The sequence below is a fragment of the Trachypithecus francoisi genome, unplaced genomic scaffold (genome assembly GCF_009764315.1).
Source record: "Trachypithecus francoisi isolate TF-2019V2 unplaced genomic scaffold, Tfra_2.0 Lachesis_group5, whole genome shotgun sequence".
NCBI classification, from domain to species: domain Eukaryota; kingdom Metazoa; phylum Chordata; class Mammalia; order Primates; family Cercopithecidae; genus Trachypithecus; species Trachypithecus francoisi.
The window spans coordinates 88,120,559-88,141,180 of record NW_022681470.1 but is presented as its reverse complement, the minus strand read 5'-3'; the positions used below and the strand labels follow the sequence as shown (position 1 = coordinate 88,141,180).

Sequence of the window (20,622 nt, the reverse complement as noted above, 5' to 3'; positions counted from 1 at the left end):
CGCCCGTCTCGGCCTCCCAAAGTGCTGGGATTACAGGCTTGAGCCACCACGCCCGGCCTAAGACAGACTTTTAAATTTCAGCCAGGACAGTAAAAGTTAGTGATTTTTTAGAGATTCTTACCATGATTTTGGGAAAACTGAGAATACTGCCTGTCATACTCAGGAAAGCTATAGTTTGGAGGGCAGAGACTTTCAAAGCTATTGTTGAATCTTGGCTTTAAGGCACAGGTGGGGAACAGGTCCTGGTAATCTTCCAGTCTCTATAACTGTGCCTTTCCTGCCCATGCCATCCCCATGCTGTGTTCTCTGAGGACCAAGAGTTGGGAAGAGGAGGGGAAAGCCCTGCTGTGCTATCAGACCCTGCATTACATGCCCATCCTCACAGCAGCCCTGGTCACTCTCTCCTTTCTTCCTTTTTTCTTTTTCTTTCTTTCGACAGGGTATCGCTATGTTACCCAGGCTGGTCTTGAACTCCTGAACTCCCGGCCTCAAGTGATCCTCCTGCCTGGCCACTGTCTATGGTCTCAGTATCTCAGGGATGATGGGGAGCAAGGTGATGTGTAGAAACCAAAGGCCACAAGTAGCAGTCATCATTCCCACTTACAGCCCAGTCCCAGAGGACACAGATCCTGTTTTTGCCCCACCCCAGCTGTGTTGGGAGGAAAATTCTGTCTGTATTTTCTCCTTCAGCTGAAACCAGTAAGCTTGCATCTGGGCCTCTTCAGTTATCACTTGGTCCTTGGGGACAGAGTTAGTATCTGAACCTGGCTGAATAAAAGATATCAGGGAAGGAAGGGTAGGGGTCTGTTTTTCTCATTTTCTCACTTTTCCCCCACTTCACCCTTCTAAGGCTGCGTGGGTTCTCTCTCTCTCTCTCTCTCTCTCTCTCTCTCTCTCTCTCTCTCTCTCTGTGTGTGTGTGGTGTGTGTGTGTGTGTGTGTGTGTGTGTGTGTCCCCTGAGAGACTGGGTTCTGCTACCCTCTAGTGGCCAGAGCTGAAAGGACTCTCCCACCCAATCAATCGGGACCTTCTTTGGGAATAAACCAACAGCCTATTTGATGAATGACAAACTGAGAAGGCCTAGAGAGAAACAATGCCTTTGAGGGTCGAGGCATAGTCTGGACTAGAACCCAGGTCTCCTGTCTCTGTGGCCAGTGCTCAGTCCACTTTCACTTCCCCCACCCTCTGACTTTTGCTTCCCCTTCCTTGCCCATCCCTGGGGTGGTTAGCCGGAGTAAGAAATCCTGAAGCCAAATGATCCCTCCCGGCCCTAGTGGAGCAGCACCTGCACCTCAAATGTCATAATCGCAAATCAGTTCACAGCTGAGATCACAAGAGTTTATTCTGAGGAGCCGACTGTCCTCCGACTTTCTGAAGTTAACAATCTTGCAAGATTTTTATTGACCTGATACAGCTACGGTTCTCGATAGCAACCCAGGTGTCCTGTTTCCACGGTGACTGCTGCTTTGCGACCTTCAGTTTGCAGCGGTCGCGCTGCAGCCGCTGCAGTGGTTGCTGGGCGACGGCGGAGAGAAAGCCGGGGCTTGAGGTGGGAACCCCGGTTGGCATCTGGTAGAGGGAGGTTCCCGGGGAAGCCCGCGGAAGGCGAGGTGCCTAGCCTGCCATGTAGGGGCTCGTTCCAAGCCACAGACCCCACCGCTCTTCCTCTCCCCGGGGCCCATGGCGGTGGCCGTGCCCCCGGGTCGGGCCGCAGGCTCAGGCTGGGCCTGGAGGCCAGTGGCGCGGGACGCGCTTTTGGCTAGGGCCTTCCATTCATGCACCGAACTGCGGGGACGGTTCTATCTCGTAGGTGGTCTCCTAGCAGGAGGAACGAGAGAGCCCAGCAGCGATACGGTGGTCTTCGACCCGGCTAGGGGCCAGGCCGTACGATTGGGATCCCGGGGCAGCCCCCCGCGCAGTCACCACGACGCGGCACCCGTGGGCGGGCGTTGGCTCTGCGTGGTGGGCGGCTGGGACGGGTCTCGCCGCCTGGCCACAGTGACCGCGCTGGACACAGAGCGCGGTGTGTGGGAGGCGTGGACAGCGACCCCTGGTGACTGCCCCCCCGCCGGCCTCAGTAGTCACACCTGCACCCGCATCTCTGACCGAGAGCTGCAGGTGGCTGGCCGGGAGGGCGGTATCCACACTCAACGACGCTATGGAAGCATCTACACATTAAGGCTGGACCCCAGCGCCCGCACCTATTGGTATGGCACCCCCTGCCCAAAACCTTTCACTCTCCTTTCATCTACACTCCGGAAAAACAAAAGCCTAAACATTTCTCAGGCAATTTATCCACGTCCTCACCCTCGCACCCTCCGAACCTGCCATGTTTAAGCTAGCTGAGCTCTCTACAGTATTACCCTTCCTCTCATCCCACCTACCGCACTGCCCTATGCCTCTTCTCCATCTATCCTTGGCAAGGGCGGTGGCACTTACATTTTCCAGAAAACTCACTCAGGCCTGAATTTCTGCATGTCCACAGCTACAAGCAAGAAGGCTGCCACATAGCCTCACGCTCAGGTCACTGTGCGGCCCTGCTCCAAACTCCTGGACCCCATCCAGGTCATCAGCTATTGCTCGTTGGAGGTTGCAACTTAGCTGAACCAGAAGTAGCTGGGCATTGGAGTCATGGGAAAATAAAGGTATTAGCTCCCCACACATCTTGTTTAGGATGGGAAGAGGCTGAAATTGTGATGCCCAGGTCTCTTCAGACAGTGCTTTCTTTCTCCCCAAGGAGGAACCACCTGTTGCTCCTCATTTGATGGAACAGCTTGCAAGGCTTGTGAGCAGTGGGCAGGGGTCCCAGAAGGGGCCCCATGGACTGCGGCATCACTCATGTTCTGTGGTTGGGCCCTTTGCTGTGCTGTTTGGTGGAGAAACTCTGACCAGAGCTAGAGACACCATCTGCAATGATCTCTACATCTATGATACCCGTGAGAGCCAGACTAATGGCTGAAGGGGGGAAGGTGGATAGATGGAGGAAAGGTGGGAAGATGGGGGAACCTGAAGACTACAGAAAGAGGATGGAGTGATGGGGTAGGGAGGATGAAAAATTAGTTGACAGGAGTTAAAGGAGTACACAGAATATTAAGCATTGGAAGAGGCCTACAAATGAAGTGAGCAGAAAAACAGTGGGCAAGCCCTTGGTCGTGTTGTGTTCTGTGAAGGACAAAGTGCTACTGCCTCAATAACCACCCTCTGCCCCATCCAACAGGCACATCTCCTCCTCTGTGGTTCCACTTCCCCTGTGCAGATCGCGGGATGAAACGCGTGGGCCATCGCACCTGCCTTTGGAATGATCAGCTTTACCTGGTTGGGGGTTTTGGTGAGGATGGCAGAACAGCCAGCCCACAGGTTTGCATTCTGGACTTCCTTATCTAAATAGTGCCAAGACACACCACTAAGCTTCGTTTTGTTTTGCTTTGTTGCAAATCTATAAAGCATTATCACCAGAGCTATCTGCTTCACTTCAAATGCTTATTAAATTTCAATCTGAGACTCAAGATTTGTCTCTGAAATTTTTGGGGGGAGGGGGAAAGGCAGTAAATAAGTGGACATACCTTTATTTGCAAGGAAAGGATAAAATAAATATGGGTCCTATTCTCATATTATGAGTCATTAACCTGATGGAAACAAAAACCACAAATCATATGCTGTTCCAAAAACAATTTCCACCCCTAAGTGGGAGAAAACTTCAGGCTACAGCTAAGCATTGTGACCAAAACATTTAATTAACAAAAAATATTACAATAGCAGAGAAAATAATAACAATAAAGAGAAATCAGAAGTGGGAGTCAGGGTAGAAAAAAATGCAAAGGCCTTGGTCCCTAGGAGACCAACACTCCAGCTGAGCTGGCCTTAGCCCCAGCCCCTTCTGAGTTTTCCTTGGCTGCTGGCTTCTCATCTTCTCCCATGAGACGAATGTTGTGCTTTTCCCGGAATTCATTTAGTTCTTTTCCTTTTGCCTGAAGCTGCTGTGTCAATGTCTCAATGATCTTCTGTATCTAGAGGACAAGTGACAGGGATTATATAAGGAATTCAGGACTCCTTTCCCCACCTGGAATGGACTATGGCTGGAGGAAGTGTTAACACGTTAAACCTTACCTTTAACCAAGCAGAGGAGCCCAGACATTAAAATTATTCCTTTCTTGAAAGCAGTGGTTTATACACTTTAATGTACTTAGAATCACCTGGGCTGCTTATTTTTATTTTTTACAGAGACAAGTTCCCACTATGTTGCCCAGGCTGGTCTCAAACTCCTGCCTCAAGCAATCCTCCTGCCTCAGTCTCCCAAAGCACTGGAAATAACAGGCATGAGCTTATTTTTATTTTTCATTTTTTATTTTTATTTTTTTTTGAGATGCAATCTTGCTCTGTCGCCCAGGCTGGAGTGCAGTGGCGCAATCTCGGCTCACTGCAAGCTCCGCCTCCCAGGTTCACGCCATTCTCCTGCCTCAGCCTCCCAAGTAGCTGGGACCACAGGTGCCTACCACCATGCCCAATTTTTTTTTTTTTTTTTGTTGAGACGGAGTCTCGCTCTGTCGCCCAGGCTGGAGTACAGTGGCCGGATCTCAGCTCACTGCAAGCTCCGCCTCCCGGGTTCACGCCATTCTCTCGCCTCAGCCTCCCGAGTAGCTGGGACTACAGGCGCCCGCCATCTCGCCCGGCTAATTTTTTGTATTTTTTTTTTAGTAGAGACGGGGTTTCACGGTGTTAGCCAGGATGGTCTCGATCTCCTGACCTCGTGATCCGCCCGTCTCGGCCTCCCAAAGTGCTGGGATTACAGGCTTGAGCCACCGCGCCCGGCCCCAATTTTTTGTATTTAGTGGAGACGGGGTTTCACCATGCTAGCCAGGATGGTTTTGACCTCCTGACCTCGTGATCTGCCCGCCTCGGCCTCCCAAAGTGCTGGGATTACAGGTGTGAGCCACCGCGCCCAGCCTAGCTTATTTTTAAAATGTCACTTCATGGCACTCCCAAAGGTTCTGATCCAGTGGGTTCGGGAAGCGGCATTTATAAATTAGTCCTTCAGGTGATTTTGATTCACATACCCGTGAACCATACACTATGAGAAACACTAATCTAACCCCAATCCTCCCACCCCAATTCAGCCAGGTCACAGAGCCCACAGCAGTCAGCAATTCCTCTTGTCTAAGAGTTGGCCTTAGCATAGCATAATGAGCATAAGGCTATTTTATGCTGTTGTCTTTTTTTTTTTTTTGAGATACGGTCTTACTCTGTCACCCAGGCTGGAGTGCAGTGAGGTGATCACAGCTCACTAAAGCCTCGACATTTTAGGCTCAGGTGAGTAGCTGGGACTACAGGCACATGCCACCATACCCAGCTAATTTTTTGTATTTTTTGTAGTGATATAATTTCACCATGTTGCCCAGGCTGGTCTCGAACTCCTGGACTCAAGGAGTCCACCCACCTTAGCCTCCCAAAGTGCTGGATTTACAGTCACTGTACCCGATCCTATTCAATGATTCTTGCTTACCTGCTCCTTGTTGTTCTCCAAAGCAGGCAGCACCTCTTTGACAGTTCGCTCCACCAGCACTCCTCCAACCATGCGGTAGCACTTACGAGTCTCATCTACCTCCTTCAGTGTATCGATCACTAGGCTGGGATAGGAGAACAAGGCAGGACCTGAGGATTCAGCCCCACTCTACTACAAATCCTCCTCACGGAGTAGCCCACAGAACTGTCCTACTGTTTGCCGCTCCCTGACTTTCTCACCTGTGCTCATTCAACTCCATCTCCAACTCAGCTGCTTTGGATGCGAGGCCTCGCTGTTCCTGCCGAAGGCGGTTGAAGCCAGCAATTACCTAACAAGGTGAGAGAAGAGATGAAAGAGGGGATAGTGGAAATGGCAGAGGGTCCAGATAGCACATAGGGTGGCAGCCTTTACAAAGGTGTAGTGGGCGCCTACCTTGGAAAAGGAGTAGAACCACAAGTTTGCGATTTTGACCTAAAATTTTTCTGGAATTCCATTCACCAAACACGGAGGGCCTACCGAGGGATATCATAGAATAGATTTGGCCTCTGGCTTCTCGTAGATTGTAGTTTGTTGGGAAATAGGCATTTATTATAATGGGGGCCAGGTGCGGGGGCTCACGCCTGTAATCCCAGCACTTTGGGAGGCTGAGGCAGGTGGATCACGAGGTCAAGAGATCGAGACAATCCTGGCCAACATGGTGAAACCCCGTCTCTACTAAAAAGAGAAAAATTAGTTGGGTGTGGTGGTGTGCACCTGTAGCCCCAGTTATTTGGGAGGGTGAGGCAGGAAAATCGTTTGAACCCAGGAGGCAGAGGTTGCAGTGAGCCAAAAGAATGGGGGTGGAGAGCTACTGGAGTACCTACAGGGGAGCCTGGACTTGCAGTGAGGGCTGTCAGGAAGGGCTTTGTAATGAGAAACTCTTGTTTGGGTCTGCTCAGTATTCCATCCATTGGGGAACTGCCCCTCCTTAACTTGGTGTGGTTCTTTTGGGGCTATTAACCACACGACCCCTGACCCAGGGGCAGTGACCTACAGAGTCTCTCTACAGGAATTGGAATTTTGCAGACAAATGGGTACAGAAGACAGCTGGAGTTAAGATTCCTATTGGTTCTATAGAGATGACCTTCCATTCCTATTCCTAGATTCCCTAAAGCTGCCCCAGTTTTTGAACTTTGTTCAGTCTATTTAGCCTTTTTTTTTTCTGTTCAATTCTGTGAAATACCCACTATTATTCAAAAATAGCCCTTAAAAAAAAAAAAAAGACCCAGGCGTGGTGGCTCACACCTGTAATCCTAGCACTTTGGAAGGCCGAGGCAGGCGGATCACGAGGTCAGGAGATCAAGATCATCCTGGCCAACATGGTGAAACCCCATCTCTACTAAAATACAAAAAATTAGCCGGACATGGTGGTGTGTGCCTGTAGTCCCAGCTACTCAGGAGGCTGAGGCAGGGGAATTGCTTGAACCCAGGAGGCGGAGGTTGCAGTGACCCGAGATTGCGCTACCGCACTCCAGCCTGGCGACAGAGCAAGACTCCATCTCAAAGAAAAAACAAAAAAAAGAAAGAAAGTTGGTCAGAGTTGGTTTCTGTAGCCTATAAACCCTAACTGATACACGCTTCCTGAGACATAATGTAATGGTCTTAAATGAAACCTGAAAAATCAGAGTGTGGGGAAAACAAATGAAAAATATGAGGCTCAGAGACAAAAGACCAGGTTTCAGGTTCTGCCTCTGCTACTTTATTGGCTCTATGGCTGGGACAGACATTTAACCCTGTAGTTCTTAACCATGGCTATATGTTAGAATCACCTGAATCATTTTAAAAACATGAATAGTGGAGCCTCAGAACAACTACACAACTACTGGGGGTAAGGCCCAGGCCTCAGTATTTTTAAAAAGATCTCCCATGTAATTCTATTGTGTAGTGTGAACTGAGAACCACTGCATCAACCCCTTTTAGACTTAGTTTTCTTACCTGCAAAATGCAGATAATGATTCCTACTTCATAAGGTTGTTGTATCATGTGAGCCAATGAGTGTGAAACGTCTTTGTGAACAGTGAAGTATATTAATACTGTCATGGACTTCTCTCCAAGTCCAGAACTGCCCCTTTAGACTCTCCTGGCCATCTGACAACAGTGGACTCAATCCATTCCAACCATTACCCAGTCTCTCACTCCTATTTGTAAATATCATCTCCAGTCACACAGCCAGAAACTTTGCCCTAATAAAGATGATTAACCACTTCATCTTTACTAGGGTCCCATCTCTTTTTTTCTTTTTTCTTTTTTTTTAAGAAAGGTCGCACTGTGTCACCCAGGCTGGAGTGCAGTGGCGCAATCACAGCCCACTGCAGCCTCAATCTCCCTGGGCTCTGGTTATCTTTCTGCCTCAGCCTCCCAAGCAGCTGGGACTACAGGTGCACACCATCTAATATTTTTGTAGAGACAGGGTCTTCTTATGTTGCTTAGGCTGGTCTCAAACTCCTGGGTTCAAGCGCTCTTCCTGCCTCAGCCTCCCAAAGTGCTGGGATTACAGGCATGAGCCAACATGCCTGGCCTAGCCCCTTAGCTCTAGCTCACCCTCTGCAAGGATCATATACAGCAAATATTATCCAAATGGCTGACCTGCACCACCCTTATATCCCTTCTACTGCCAATAAACCAAGGAATCATACTTCACCAAACACTTGCCATTCCAGCAACTTCTTTCTCCCATCTATCACCCCTTCATCTCAATCTACTTTATCCATTCATTTCAACAAATGCCCTGGAAATCTAACTGAGCTACAGGCTGTTTTTCCTTAACCTTCACTGCTTATCTCAAAACCATCCCATTTATATTAGCTTTTTCTCTAGAAAAATTTTCTCGAGAAAAAGCTAATTCCAGATCAAAATAATTCCATCTAAAAAAAAAATTATGACTAAAGCAGGTTCTAGATGTTCCCTTAGCACCCATATGATCCACTTTTCTGGATGTATGTTGTTAAATACATCAAAGAAATCAGCTTAAGTGTCTAAAATTTCTGATGCCCCAACTTTTAACTCCTGGGCTCAAGTGATCCTTCTGCCTGAGCCTCCCAAGTAGCTGGGACTACAGACATGTGCCACCACAGCAGGTTTTTATTATTTATTTATTTTGTAGAGATGGTCTCGCCATGTTGCTCAGGCTGATCTTGAACTCCTGGCCTCAAGCAATCCTCCCACCTCAGCCTCCCAAAGAGCTGGGATTACAGGCAGCAGGCTGGTCTCAAACTCCTGACCTCAGGTGATTCACCCACCTCAGCCTCCCAAAGTGTTGGGATTACAGGCGTAAGCCACTGCACCCAGCTGAGATTTTTTTTTTTTTTTTTTTTTTTTTTTTGAGACGGAGTCTCGCTCTGTCGCCCGGGCTGGAGTGCAGTGGCCGGATCTCAGCTCACTGCAAGCTCCGCCTCCCGGGTTCCCGCCATTCTCCTGCCTCAGCCTCCGAGTAGCTGGGACTACAGGCGCCCGCCACCTCGCCCGGCTAGTTTTTTGTATTTTTTAGTAGAGACGGGGTTTCACCGTGTTAGCCAGGATGGTCTTGATCTCCTGACCTCGTGATCCGCCCGTCTCGGCCTCCCAAAGTGCTGGGATTACAGGCTTGAGCCACCGCGCCCGGCCCGAGATTTTTTTTTTAATTCCAACTTTTCTTCAACATTCTTGCTAATAACTAATTTCCTCTTGTTCCATTTTATGAACTTTTAATCAAATACCAAACTAAAATCTACTTAAACATGTGAGTTATCCACAGTTATTATGGAAAATTTCAGCCATAAGTGCATGTAAAGGAAATGAAATATCTTAGCAGCTGATATAGTTTATGTGTCTCCTCTAAGTTTCATATTGAAATATAATCCTCAATGTTGGAGGTGGGGCCTGGTGGGAGGTGTTTGGATCATGGGGGTAGATCTCTCATGAATGACTTGGTTGCCATCCCCTTGATGATAAGTCAGTTATTGATCTGAGTTCACATAAGATCTGGTTCTTTAAAAGTATGACACCTACCCCTCTTTATTCCTCCTGCTCCCACCATGCATGAGATACCTGTCCCCTCCCTTTGCTTTTCATTATGATTAGAAGCTTCCTGAGGCCACCCCAGAAGCAGATGCCACGTTTCCTATACAGCCTACAGAACCATGAGCCAATTAAACCACTTTTCTTATAAAGTACCCAGTCTCAGGTAATTATAGCAACACAAGAACAGCCTAATACAGCAGCTAACTGCAACTTAACTGTAGACTATATGCAAAATAAGCCAATATTAAGCCATTTCTGGGGTCTGCCAGGTAATGGAAACAGAGAAGTTATCCTCTATTCCCACATTTTTCCTTTTAAAACACAACTTTTCTAATGGTCTTTTCCCCTATGGATAGGACCTAATTATCCTTCCCTTTCCTCATTCCTTATTCTCTTTAAGTTGTCTGGTGTAAGCACAGATTGACACGTCAGTGTTGTGTCTCCCATCCCTATTAAATCATCATCTATGTACAAACAATTTTTTTGTTTTCTTTTTGAGACAGGGTCTTACTCTGTTGCCCAGATGGAGTGCAGTGGTGCAATCATGGCTCATTGCAGCCTTGAACTCCTGGTCTCAAGTGATCTTCCTGCCTCCACTTATACTAGTAGTTGGCATGACAGGCACCCATCACCACTCCTGGCTAGTTTTTTTAACTTTTTGTAGTGATGGGGTCTCACTCTGTTCCCTAGGCTGGAGTGCAGTGGCATAATCATGGCTCAATGCAGTCTTGTATTCTTGAGCTGAAGCAATCCTCCCACCTCAGCCTCTTGAATGATGGGACCATTGGCATGTGCCACTATGCCCAGCTAATTTTTGTATTTTTCTGTAGAGACAGAGTTTTGCCATATTGCCTAGGTTGGTCCTGAACTCCTGGGCTCAAGCGATCCTCCCATCCTAGCCTCCCAAAGTGCTGGGATCATAAGCATGAACCACCAAGCCCATACCCTATTGATTTGTTTTTAAAAACTGCTTAACTAAGGCCGGGCGTGATGGCTCATGCCTGTAATCCCAGCACTTTGGGAGGGTGAGGTAGGTGGATCATGAGGTCAGGAGATCCAGACCATCCTGGCTAACATGGTGAAACCCGGTCTTTACTACTAATACAAAAAACTAGCCGGGTGTAGTGGCATGTGCCTGTAGTCCCAGCTACTTGGGAGGCTGAGGCAGGAGAATTGCTTGAACCTGGGAGGCAGAGGTTGCAGTGAGCCGAGATCATGCTACTGCACTCCATCCTGGGTGACAGAGCGAGACTCTGTCCCAAAAAAAAAAAAAAAAAAAAAGGTTAATCCTCTGCTGTTAGAACATTTAGGTTGTTTCCAATTTTTTTGTAATAAACAGTACTAATGTAAAATCTCTTTGGACAGGCCTGGCACAGTGGCTCATGCCTGTAATCCCAGCAGTTTGGGAGGCCAAGGTGGGCAGATCATTTGAGGTCAGGAGTTCACGACCAGCCTGGCCAACATGGTGAAACCCCATCTCTACTAAAAATACAAAAATTAGCCAGGTGTGGTAGTGCACACCTGTAGTCCCAGCAACTCAGGAGGCTGAGGCAGGAGAATCGCTTGAACCCGGGAGGTGGCGGTAGCAGTGAGCCTAAGATTACACCACTGCACTCCAATCTGCGTTACAGACTGAGATTCTGTCTCCAAAAAAAAAAAAAAAAAAGGCCAGGCATGGTGGCTCATGCCTGTAATCCCCGCACTTTGGGAGGCCGAAGCAGGCAGATCACCTGAGGTCAAGAGTTCGAGACCAGCCTGGTCAGCATGGTGAAACCCCATCTCTACTAAAAATACAAAAAATTAGCTGGGCATGGTGGCGTGCACCTGTAGTCCCAGCTACTTGGGAGGCTGAGGTGGGAGAATCACTTGAATCCAGGAGGCAGAAGCTGCAGTGAGCTGACATCATACCATTGCACTCCAGCCTAGGCAACAGCCAGTCTGTCTCAAAAAATTAATTAATTAATTAATTAAAAATTAAAAAAAAAAAAAAAACAAGGCTGGGTGTAGTGGCTCACCCCTATAATCCCACCACTTTGGGAGGCCAAAGCCAGCGGATCATTTGAGGTCAGAAGTTCAAGACCAGCCTGGCCAACATGGTGAAACCCTGTCTCTATTAAAAATAATACCAAAAAAATTAGCTGGGTGTGGAGGCACATGCCTGTAATCCCAGCTACTCAGAAGGCTGAGGCAGGAAAATCACTTGAACCCGGGAGGCGGAGGTTGCAGTGAGCTGAGATCGTGCCATTGCACTCCAGTCTGGGCGCAAGACCAAAACTCCGTCTCAAAAAAAAAAAAAAGGAGAATCACTTGAACCCAACACATAGAGGTTGCAGTGAGCTGAGATCATGCCACTGCACTCCAGCCTGGGCAACAGAGCGAGACTCCATCTCAAAAAAAAAAAAAAAACCAAACAAAAAAAAACCACTTTGGACAAAGAGTGCACGATTTATAGCCACTTTTCTTGAATTTCTTGAATGGTATTCAAAAGTAAGGTCAGTGAGTAAAAGGGGCATTAGTATTATTATAGCTTCCATTGCATGTCGCTTGAAAGCTCTCCAAGATGACCAGATTAATTTACATTGCTACCAGCAATATCATGATTATATGTCTTTCCCCAGAGCCCTAATGGTAGCTTTTATTATTTTTGTTAATTTAATACTTTTTAGAGTTGGAATGTAACTCCAGAAACCTTGGAATCATCCTTGATTCACTATCCACATCAAATTAATTACATCTGTACTACTATACCCTCCTTATTTCTATACTGTCTCCTGATTTGCCCCCTTTAATCCACTCCCCACATTGCAGCATCAGTGACCAAAAATATAAATCTAATCAATTATTCCTATGCCTAAAACCTTCCCAATGCTCACAGGATAAAATCTAAACTCCTCAAAAAGTCCTATAAAGACCGGGTTCCAGCTTACCTCTCCCAATCAGTCGTTCCTTCCACATCTTAACTCAGCACTCAGTGTCCTAAGTCACTGGTAGTTTCCCTTAACAGCTGTCTTCAGGCATCTGCATAGAATCTTCACCGTACCTTTGGTGTACCTTCCCAAACCTCTCTCATTCAGTTTTTCTCTGCCTAAGTCTAATTCTTTCTTCAGGTTTCAACTTAGACTCTTCTGGGAAGCAGAAGAATCTGGCCATCTTCCACTCCCGTATGTTAACCCTTTCTATGTGCTCACATATAAATGCATATTAGTTACTTAAATAATTTGACAAAATATTTTCTATGTATATTGTGTTATTTTCCACCATGGAGACTGCCTTCTATTATCTTCTTTTAAAATTTTAAATATGCAAATGCAACCTATTTTAAAATATCTATTTCTTTCATAGTCCTACTATAATCTGCCTTCCATAGTCTCAACAGTAAAGGAACACCCATTATATGCCAGGCACTGTGCTAGACTATCTCACTTAATTCTAAAAAACAAAAAAGACTGTAAGACCTGTACCTTCAATTTGTAAATGAGGAGACCAAGGCTGGTGAAGTGTTGTGTGGTGGTCAAAATAACCTAGTGTGGGTCCAGGCACAGTGGCTCATGCCTGTAATCCCAGCACTTTGGGAGGCAGAGGTGGCCTGATCACTTCAGGCCAGGGGTTTGAGACCAGCCTGGCCAACATGGTGAAACCCTGTCCCTAATAAAAATACAAAAATTGGCTGAGCGTGGTGGGGGGTGCCTGTAATCCCAGTTACTAGGGAGGCTGAGGCAGGAGAATTGCTTGAACCTGGGAGGCGGAAGTTGTAGTGAACCCAAATTGTGCCATTACACTCCAGCCTGAGTGACAGAACAAGACTGTGTCTCACAAACACAAAACAAAGCAAAACAGTGTGGGACGGGCGCAGTAGCTCACACCTATAATCCCATCACCTTGGGAGGTTGAGGCAGGCAGATCACTTGAGCTCAGGAGTTCGAGACCAGCCTGGTCAACATGGTGAAACCCCATCTTTACTAAAAATACAAAAAATTAGGCAGGTGTGGTAGCTTATGCCTGTAGTCCCAGCTACTCGGGAGGCTGAGGCAAAATAACTGCTTGAACCTGGGAGGCGGGGGTTGCAGTGAGCCTACATCACACCACTGCACTCCAGCCTGGGTGAAAGAACAAGGTTCCGTCTCAAAAAATAATAAATAAAATAACCTAGTGAACTGCAGAAATCATACCTGTATCCAGGTTTGTCTAATTCTAAAAATCTATCTCTGTTAATATATTATTCCTGGCTTATCAAATATTAATTTCTTATAAAAGCAAATTTATATTCCTGTTTTCTTTTTTGTTTACCATATAGTTTTAATAATTTTAGGAAAAAATCTATAATCATTACCTTTCTCTCCAAAATGTCCTTGGGTCTTCTTACATGACATTTACTCTTACTGGTTTCAATGGAATAGAAGAGGTAGAGAATTATGATTGGATGAACCTGGAAAAGCATGATCTGGGATACTGCTCCACTAATTACCTTCTTTTCAGTTCAGTGCCCCCTTTTCTGGAGAACATACTCAACTCTCTGTCAAAGAAAACTTTTTGACCTTATTACTCCATCAAATAATAGTACTCATCCCTTCTCTTCATGAAATTTTTATTTATTAATTTTTGTAGAGATGTGTGTGTTTTTTTTGTTTGTTTGTTTTTTCCTGAGATGGAATCTCGCTCTGTCGCCCAAGCTGGAGTGCAGTGGCACGATATTGGCTCACTGCAACCTCCACCTCCCGGGTTCAAGCAATTCTCCTGCCTCAGCCTCCTGAGTAGCTGGGACTACAGGTGCTCGCCAACACGAACACACCCGGCTAATTTTTTTTTTTTTTCCCAGTAGAGACGGGGTTTCACCATGTTAGCCAGGATGGTCTCGATCTCCTGACCTCGTGATCCACCTGCCTCAGTCTCCCAAAGTGCTGGGATTACAGGTGTGAGCCACTGTGCCCAGTCCGAGATGGGGGTCTTACTATGTTGCCCAAGCTGGTTTCAAACTCATGGCTTCAAGAGATCCTCCTGCCTCAGCCTCCCCAAGTACTGGGATCCAAGGAGCAACAGAGTAAAGTGGAAAGAACCCAAACTTCCCATTCTGACCTGGGTTGAAATCCCAGTTTTGCCATTTACTTGCTATATGACTGAGTTACTTTCCTTGTTTCCGCGTTTATAAAATGGACCCAATATACCACAGGGCAGGATTTCTCAACATTGTCACTACTGACATGTTAGGCCAAATCATTCTTTGCTATAAGGGCTGTCTCAGGCACTATAGGATGTTTAATCCCTGGACTATACCCTCTAAAAGCCAGTAGCAACCCCTTTTACTTACGACAACCAAAAATGTCTCCAGACATTGCCAGATGTCTGGTAGGAAAAGATCATGCCAGTTGAGAACCACTGCTACAGGGTAACAATGAGAACTAACTGAGATAATAGGTCAAGTGCCCGATACAATGTAGATCTTCGACTCCCCTTTGGTTTCCAGGTCCCTTCAGTTCTCCTTCCTATCTCAAGCCTCCTTCTTTCTCCTTTCTGAAAGTTCTTCCTCTTTCACTCCTACAATGGCCACAGGATCTAAGATTCTATTCACAGCACTTCTTCATTACCTTATATTATTTTTGAAATTATTTTTATTCATACTCTCATATTTTCATGGTATATGTGATAATTTGATACATTCATATAATCAAATCAGGGTAATCTATACTATTTCAAGTGGCATTCTTAGCTACTTCTATAGTTCCAGCAATTGCCTTTATTCTAATTGCCTGCAAAACCAGGCCTTTTCAGAAATTCTAGTCCCACATTTACAAGTTAGAGGAAGGAGCTTTATTGTGCCTGACAGAAATGGCTTAACATCAGACCATGACAAGTTCCTTCTTTTCTGAATGTTTCTTCACCAATAAAATACAGATTAATACCTGCCTCACAGAATGCATAAGGATTAATTACTTCTTTTCTGATGTTTCTTCACCAATAAAAAACAGATAATACCTGCCTCACAGAACGTCGTAAGGATTAAGTAATTACATCAAGAACTTAGGACAATATCTATCATATAACAAGTTTTCAATAAATAGTAGCTGCTATTATTATAGATCATCTCCACCTAAATGTCCCATGGATATCTTAAACTCATGTTGTTCAAAGCTGAAGTGATCTTATCTCTTCTATTTCTGCTACTGACATCACTCTAGCCCACCTGGTAGGAAACCCTAGTTTCATCTTTTGTTTTGTTTTTAAAGATGGGGTCTCCCTATGCTGCTCAGACTGGTGAAAAGTGGTTATTCACAGGCATGATTATAGCACACTATAGCTTCAAACTCCTAGACTCAAATGATCCTCCTGTCTCAGCTTCCTGATTAGCTGGGACTACAGGCACTTGCCACCATACCCAGGTTCATTTTTGAACATACCATAATCCCATCAACTGCCAAATGTATTGCACTTACTTCAGCAATTTATCTTAGGCTCACTGACATCACCTTAGTTCAGATGTTCATTACTTTCTTGTCTGAACACTGCAATAGTCTTCTAAATGATCCTATTTTTAGACTCCCCAAATCTACTGTACACACTGCTAATTTAATCTTCCTAACACTTAGATGACATAGAAAAATGTTCAACATATACTATTAGGCTTAAAAAACAGATTACAATCCAGTACATATTGTAGTATAATCCTAATTTTATAAAATATGTTAAAAAACAAAACAAAACGCCCCCCTTCCATCCACACATATATACATAAAAAGATAAAGGAGGGGGGAAAATCTCTCAAAGGATATACTCCAAAATGGCAAGAAAAGTTATCTCTGGATAGTTGGATTACGGGCAATTTATTTCCTGGTTTGAACTTTTTCCTGTATTTTCTACAGTTCCAACAATAAATGTATTATTTTACGTAAGAGTTAAACAATTAATAATATAACATATATCCTTCTGCGACTTCCTCACTGCTTATGTTAAAAGGTCACAAATTCTTTGCCCTGTACTCAAAGACCTCTATGGCCTTACTCAACTACTCTCCTCTTATATTCCCTACTTTCTATTCCCACTGCTACCTGTTCAAATCCATCCACTCCTTCAGGGTTCTGCTTAAATATCTCTAATACAATCATGGCATAAGTGGAAAACATAGGTCTACCTGATTCTTAAGTCCCTCATTTAAAAATCCTGCTCTTCCAGTTACTGACCTTGGGCAAGTTAACTAAAACCTCTGAAATTAAAATGTCCTCACCTATAAATGGAGGACAATACAACCTACCTCAAATGGCAGCAATTAAATAACAGAAGGTAAGCCTGAGCAGTGGCTCAGCTCATGCCTATAGTCCTAGCACTTTGGGAGGCCAAGGCAGGTGGACTGCTTGAGCCCAGGAGTTCAAGACCAACCTGGGCAACATGGCAAAACTCCATCTCTACAAGAAATACAAAAATAAGCTGGGCAGGGTAGCACATGCCTGTAGTCCCAGTAACTTGGGAGGCTGGTTGAGGCTGCAGTGAGCTGTGATCACACCACTGCACTCCAGCCTGGGCAACAGAATGAGACTCTGTCTCAATTAGCAACAGAAGGTAAAACAAGTTAAGTGTCTAACACAATGTGTTATTTTCTTCCATCTTGTTTGTAAGGGACATACGTGGCTCAAATTTGCAGCAGTGATAAATCTTGCAATGTTTTACTCAGTGTTCTCTCCAGAATAAACAAAGGCAAGAGAATGTTAATCAAGGAACAGCCTCAAAACTCAATTATCACACTTCCTCAGTTTCCTGAGGGAAGTCTAAGAGCTTCTCTTTAGCTCCCCTAAAACAGTGGTTCTACTCTTGTTCTACTTATTTTTTCACTTTCTGTACAAACTATGGAAAGTGATCATTTTCATACATAACCATGGCTTTATCATCCATAAACTCAATTCTCAAATCTGTATCTCCAACTCAGATTTCTTTCTGTATCTCAAGATTTAAAAATCAAAGTGTCTACTGAATGTTTAACCTGGTTGTCCCACAAGAAAACTAAACTCAAAAATCCTAAAATAAACTTTTATTTCCCTCCAAATTGTCTGTCTTCCTACATTCCCTATGGCACCATTATCCACCAAAGACAGAAACCTGAGAGACATCTTATATTCCTCTTTTATGCCCTTTTCTCCATATTCAAGTTCTGTAATCCATCTCAAACATTAAGTCCCACCTGCATCCCAAACATGCCAGGCAGTTTCAGGCCTTAGTGTTTTGGAACACATTATTCCCTCTACCTAGAAAATCTTCCACTTCCTTCTTTGCTTGACTAACTTCTCTCATCCTTCAGAATTGAGCTGAAGGATTCTCTCCTCTAAAACACAAAAGCCAACTAGCATTTACTAAACACACACTATATTCTAATCACTGTGCAAAATACTTTGCATGCATTGTCTTGCCCAATACTCTAAATTCAGTGATAAGGTAGGTACTGTTATGTTTCTACAGATGGGGGAGGCCAAGATGTAACTCATGGGAGGTCATATATAAATAGTAAATAGTAGAAATGAAATTCAAACTTAGGTCTGACCCTAGTGCATAAGAATGCTCTTAGCCACCCTACTATACCACAGCTTCCCTTTTCCAGCCCCTACCGCCATAATCCTACAACCTCGTGATTAGTTAGGGGTCTCTCCTCTAGCTGCCATAATGAAGGGATTGTGCAGCACACTATAAATCTTTAATGTCTGGTTTGTCTTTTCTCAAATGAGTCTGTGAGTAAAGCAATTTGAAGACAAAGTCTATTTCATTTACAATAGTCTCTCATTATCCAGAGTTATCCTATGTCTGAAAATAAATGGAAAATTCCAGAAATAAACAATTCATACTTTTAGTTTGTTTGTTTTTTGAGACAGAGTCTCACTCTATTGCCCAGGCTGGAATGCAAGGGCGCAATCTTCGCTCACTGTAACCTCCGCCTCCCGGATTCAAGCGATTCTCCCTGCCTCAGCCTCTTGGGTAGCTAGGATTACAGGTGCCCGCCACCACACCTAGCTAATTTTTGTATTTTTAGTAGCGATGGGGTTTCGCCATGTTGGCCAAGCTGGTCTTGAACTCCTGACCTCAGATGATCCACCCACCTCAGTATCCCAAAGTGCTGGGATTACAGGCCTGAGCCACAGCACCTGGCCAACAATTCATAAGTTTTAAGCTGCACACTGTTGTGAATAGCGTGATGAAATCTCGAGCCATCCTGCTCAGGATGTGAATCATCCTTTTGCCCAGCCTATCCATGCTGTATATGCTACCTGTCCTTTAGTCATCAACATCTCCTGCTCAACATTGTCATGGCTCAATGATCCAAGATCATCTACAGCAGATGATTCTCCTTCTGACTTACCAATAGTGGCCTAAGGCTATATCACAATGCTGTCATTCACCTTACCTCATCAGGAAGGCAGTTTATCATCTCACATCATCACAAGAAGGGTGACTACAGTACAATAAAATATTTTGAAAAAGAGAGACCACATTCATGTAACCTTTATTGTATTGTAATAACTTCTATTTTATTAATTACTATACCTATTATATAAATTAGACTTTATCATAGGTATGAGAAAAAACAGAGTTCAATACTATTCCAGGTATCAGGCATCTACTGGGGTCTTGGAATATGTTCCCCTCAAATAATGGGGAACTACTATATCTGTATCGCTGTACCCAGCAGACTGCTTGGCCCATGGTAGCCTTATAAAGTATTAGGGGGAGCCACACAAGGTGGCTCATACCTGCAATCCCAACACTTTGGGAGACCAAGGTAGGTGGATCACCTGAGGCCAGGAGTTCGAGACCAGCCCGACCAACAAAGTGAGACCCCCCCCCATCGCTATCAAAAATTTTTTTTTTTAATTAGCCATTCAAAATGGCTTCTTCCTATAGTCCCAGTTACTCAGAAGGCTGAGTCAGGAGGATGGCTTGATCACTCAGGGATTTTGAGGCTGCAGCAGGCTATCATCACACCACTGCACTTAGCCTGAGCAACGAAGTGAAACTCTTGTCTCAAAAAAAAAAAAGTATTGTGGCTCATGCCTGTAATTCCACCACTCTGGGAGGCCAAGGCAGGCGGATCACTTGAGGTCAGGAGTTCGAGATAAGCCTGTCCAACATGGTGAAACCCCGTCTCTACTAAAAATACAACGATTAGCCAGGTGTGGTGGTGCACCTGTAATCCCAGCTACTCCAGAGGCTGAGGCACGAGAATCGCTTGAACCTGGGAGGCAGAGGCTGCAGTGAGCCGACATCAGGCCACTGCACTCCAGCCTGGGCAACAGAGACTCCGTCTCAACAACAAAAAAGTATTAAAGGCCGGGCGCGGTGGCTCAAGCCTGTAATCCCAGCACTTTGGGAGGCCGAGACGGGCGGATCACGAGGTCAGGAGATCGAGACCATCCTGGCTAACACGGTGAAACCCCGTCTCTACTAAAAAATACAAAAAACTAGGCTGGCGAGGTGGCGGGCGCCTGTAGTCCCAGCTACTCTGGAGGCTGAGGCAGGAGAATGGCGTAAACCCGGGAGGCGGAGCTTGCAGTGAGCTGAGATCCGGCCACTGCACTCCAGCCCGGGCGACAGAGTGAGACTCCATCTCAAAAAAAAAAAAAAAAAAAAAGTATTAAAAAATATTAGGTTCCTTTTCCCTTCCCCCACCCCAAGTCAGAAACTATATTCCATAGCACTTTATACTTCTCTTAGGACACTTATCTTCCGCCTCATATGAGCATTTTGCTTCCTTATTTATCCCACCAGACTATGCTCTTGGAGACTAGCATGGGCAACATGGTGATATCCTGCCTCTACAGAAATTAACTGGGCCTGGTGGTGCAGGCCTGTAATCCCAGATACTCGGGAGGCTAAGGCAGAATTGCTTGAACCCGGGAGGTGGAGGCTGTGGTGAGCCGACATTCCGCAACTGTACTCCAGTCTGGATGACAGAGCGAGACTCTGTCTCAAAAAACAAAAACAAAAAATAAAAATCTTTATGCTGATACATCTGCCTGTATTCATTGTTCAACAAAAACTTAACCTATAATCAAGACAGCTGTAGGCCGGGAGCGAGTGGCTCACCTCTGTAATCCCAGTATTTTGGGAGGCCG

General features: G+C 45.4%; 2 protein-coding genes across 6 annotated transcripts in view; one reads left to right on the top strand and one right to left on the bottom strand.

Annotated features, from left to right (window-relative positions):
* The first annotated feature begins 1,206 nt into the window (after positions 1 to 1,206).
* Positions 1,207 to 3,506, top strand: KLHDC9 (kelch domain containing 9). 4 transcript variants are annotated; one of them, XR_004433690.1, is made up of 5 exons: positions 1,223 to 1,549; positions 1,811 to 2,207; positions 2,486 to 2,645; positions 2,738 to 2,936; positions 3,218 to 3,506. XR_004433690.1 is itself a non-coding variant. In XM_033196547.1 (5 exons), exons 4-5 carry the CDS (start codon positions 2,765 to 2,767, stop codon positions 3,382 to 3,384), a joined length of 339 nt encoding a protein of 112 aa, XP_033052438.1. In that variant the 5' UTR covers positions 1,554 to 1,626; positions 1,811 to 2,207; positions 2,486 to 2,645; positions 2,738 to 2,764; the 3' UTR covers positions 3,385 to 3,506. The 4 variants fall into 4 exon arrangements, 3 of the variants coding, with proteins under 3 accessions (XP_033052437.1, XP_033052439.1, XP_033052438.1); XM_033196547.1 differs by lacking the exon at positions 1,223 to 1,549 and adding an exon at positions 1,554 to 1,626; XM_033196546.1 differs by having other exon boundaries at positions 1,207 to 2,207.
* A 206-nt stretch (positions 3,507 to 3,712) lies between these two features.
* The window catches only part of PFDN2 (prefoldin subunit 2), an 18,494-nt gene continuing 1,584 nt past the window's right edge, over positions 3,713 to 20,622 (bottom strand). Inside the window, exons 2-5 of one of the 2 annotated variants that reach the window (XM_033196557.1) lie at positions 13,869 to 13,917; positions 5,740 to 5,828; positions 5,501 to 5,624; positions 3,713 to 4,007 (exon numbers count right to left, since the gene is read on the bottom strand). In XM_033196557.1, coding sequence (XP_033052448.1) covers positions 3,831 to 4,007; positions 5,501 to 5,624; positions 5,740 to 5,828; positions 13,869 to 13,917 — 439 coding nt within the window. In that variant the 3' untranslated portion in view covers positions 3,713 to 3,830. The remainder of the gene's footprint in view (positions 4,008 to 5,500; positions 5,625 to 5,739; positions 5,829 to 13,868; positions 13,918 to 20,622) is intronic. The other variant, XM_033196558.1, reaches the window with a different exon arrangement.